The sequence below is a fragment of the Hemibagrus wyckioides genome, linkage group LG27, assembly GCF_019097595.1.
Source record: "Hemibagrus wyckioides isolate EC202008001 linkage group LG27, SWU_Hwy_1.0, whole genome shotgun sequence".
Taxonomy (NCBI): Eukaryota; Metazoa; Chordata; class Actinopteri; order Siluriformes; family Bagridae; genus Hemibagrus; species Hemibagrus wyckioides.
Window position 1 is genome coordinate 1,992,501 of NC_080736.1, and position 2,500 is coordinate 1,995,000.

The 2,500-nt window shown below is 37.2% G+C and overlaps 1 protein-coding gene and 1 long non-coding RNA gene across 4 annotated transcripts in view; one reads left to right on the plus strand and one right to left on the minus strand.

Annotated features, from left to right (window-relative positions):
* LOC131347477 (uncharacterized) overlaps positions 1-2,500 on the plus strand; it is a 47,585-nt gene that overhangs the window by 1,964 nt on the left and 43,121 nt on the right. The window lies entirely within an intron of this gene.
* adamts18 (ADAM metallopeptidase with thrombospondin type 1 motif, 18) overlaps positions 468-2,500 on the minus strand; it is a 56,035-nt gene continuing 54,002 nt past the window's right edge. Inside the window, exon 23 of one of the 3 annotated variants that reach the window (XM_058381540.1) lies at positions 468-2,012. In XM_058381540.1, the coding sequence (XP_058237523.1) occupies positions 1,894-2,012 (119 nt within the window). In that variant the 3' untranslated portion in view covers positions 468-1,893. The remainder of the gene's footprint in view (positions 2,013-2,500) is intronic. The other 2 variants (XM_058381541.1, XM_058381542.1) reach the window with 2 other exon arrangements.

Here is a 2,500-nt window from a genome sequence, read left to right on the forward strand (position 1 = left end):
ATGATTCACCTGGCATCTAAATGATTCACCTGGCTTCTAAATGATTCACCTGGCTTCTAAATGATTCGCCTGGCATCTAAATGATTCACCTGGCATGTGGCAACTGATAGCCGATGTGATGTGAGGCATATTTTTGAGCAAATATTAAAACACTTTTTATTTTAATGTAATGAGACCACCTCGATCTGAATAAGAGGTATTCCACTGGGGATAAAAAGAAATAAAATAGCTACATGGAGCCGCTGCAGAGGGGTGAAAGAGCTGTGGGTTGTGCGTGTTATGATGACACGACACGTCTCAGCTCGAATCTACGAAAAATTGGCATCCATTTTGAAAAATCGCAGCTCCTCCAGATGCTTGAATTCCTAGAAATAACCATTTTTTTCCATCTCATTACATTTCCATAGAGAAATTACGAAGAAAGATAAAGCTATGGAAGGATTTAGCAGAGACAATTGATTGAGTGCTGTTTATTTGGAATGATTTAGCTTTAGAAGCTATTTGTAGCTACTACTGCTGCTTACAGGAAAAGCCAGATAGGCCACGCCCACATGTGACAACGGGAGCAGTAGCTACAAGCAGCGCGAGGGATTTGTCATGTAGCGAGTGTGAACACAGGACACTAGCTATTCAAAGCTTTGAGGGTCAGCTGGAAGCCAAGAGCTGATACTGACCTTCTTCCACTTTAATAATGAATAAAGGCAGTTGCAGTGTGTGTCTGTGTGTGTGTCTGTGTGTGTGTCTGTGTGTGTGTCTGTGTGTGTGTTGCTAATTTTCCCTCATCCTGCAATTGAAAAAAAGCATCGTATCGCATCATCACAATAACTTATTGAACGTTTCCTAGCTTAGCTTTCCTCTGAACTTCATTAGAAAAAAACGTTACCTCATGTTAGCTAGCATGCTAGTCCTAGGCCTTGATACTCACAGAATATAACATTTAGCCTCATATTAATTAGCTTGCTATCATTAAAAATGATTTTTTTTTAATTATCCAATTACATTATTTAATGAAAGCGAGCTAGCTTGCTAGAACAATTAGACGCTTTATTAGCTTACTTTACAAATTCTGGACATGTGATATTAACGTTAGCTAACTAGTCAGGTGGATAATTGCTTAGGTGCCTATTTAGCCAAGTTGGCTAACATTTTATAGATTTATATATATATATATTTGTGTATCTAACAATGCTATTACCTGTCTGCTAGCAAAATAGAAGATTTTACAGTAAAATTAATTCTTCCCCTGAATAAACATTTACAAAATAAAATTGTTTGTGTTAGCATTAACATTTAGGTAGGTTAGCTAACGTAGCTAAGCTATAATACTAGGCAGTACATGAAGAGAAATGAAGAAATGAAAAGAAAAGCTAGTTTGTGGTTTAATCTACGCTCTGTACTCTATTTCTCCTACCATTTAGTAAATTTCGATATTTTTAATATAAACGTAATTAAATAGTGTTTTTTTTTTAAAACATAAAATAAAAAAAGTATGGTCCAGATCGATGACAAATGCAGTCAGTATCAGCTCGGTGCATCCTCGTGTAAAAATAAACTTCTCAGGAAGCGAGTCATTTATACAATAAAAATATAAACTGAGCAGAACATTTGCTTCTGATCATCACAAAAAAATAAAATAAAAAATATCAGTTTACAGGAATAACGTCCAGTACAGAACGTCCAGGCATAAACCCAACTTCTCCACAGTTTTAGCACAAACACGGAGCTGTTTATTTCTCCAGAGTGTTTTTGCCCATCAAGTACTTCAGGAAGAACCAGGCCTCCACACCTCTTGCTTTCTTTTTTTTGTCCATTTCTTTGTACGTTTTATTTTCCTCCCCAAATCCAGTTTGGGTCATGTGGGTGGAGTCAGAGAGGGTGGTCATGGGAAATCCTCTACAGCTTCTTGACTGAACACGACCTGCAGCACTGCTCGCTGTAGAACCGGTGGTTACACACGCCGTGCTGAGGAACCAGGTGACACCAGGTGAAGTAGTCGACACATGAATTCTCTCCTGGGAAAGAAAAACAGACCAATTATTTTACTAACTTTCACCAAACAAACACACTTAGTCACCTTAAAGTCATCTAAATGATTCACCTGGCATCTAAATGATTCACCTGGCATCTAAATGATTCACCTGGCATCTAAATGATTTACCTGGCATCTAAATGATTTACCTGGCATCTTAATGATTCACCTGGCATCTTAATGATTCACCTGGCATCTAAATGATTCACCTGGCATCTAAATGATTCACCAAGCATCTTAATGATTCACCTGGCATCTAAATGATTTACTTGGCATCTAAATGATTCACCTGGCATCTTAATGATTCACTTGGCATCTAAATGATTTACCTGGCATCTTAATGATTCACCTGGCATTTAACTGATTCACCTGTCATCTGGTGACTGGTAATGCATGTAGACTGTGAGGCAATTTTTTTTTGATATATTATTTTTTTTTTAATATTAAAACATTTTATTTAATGTCACCTGG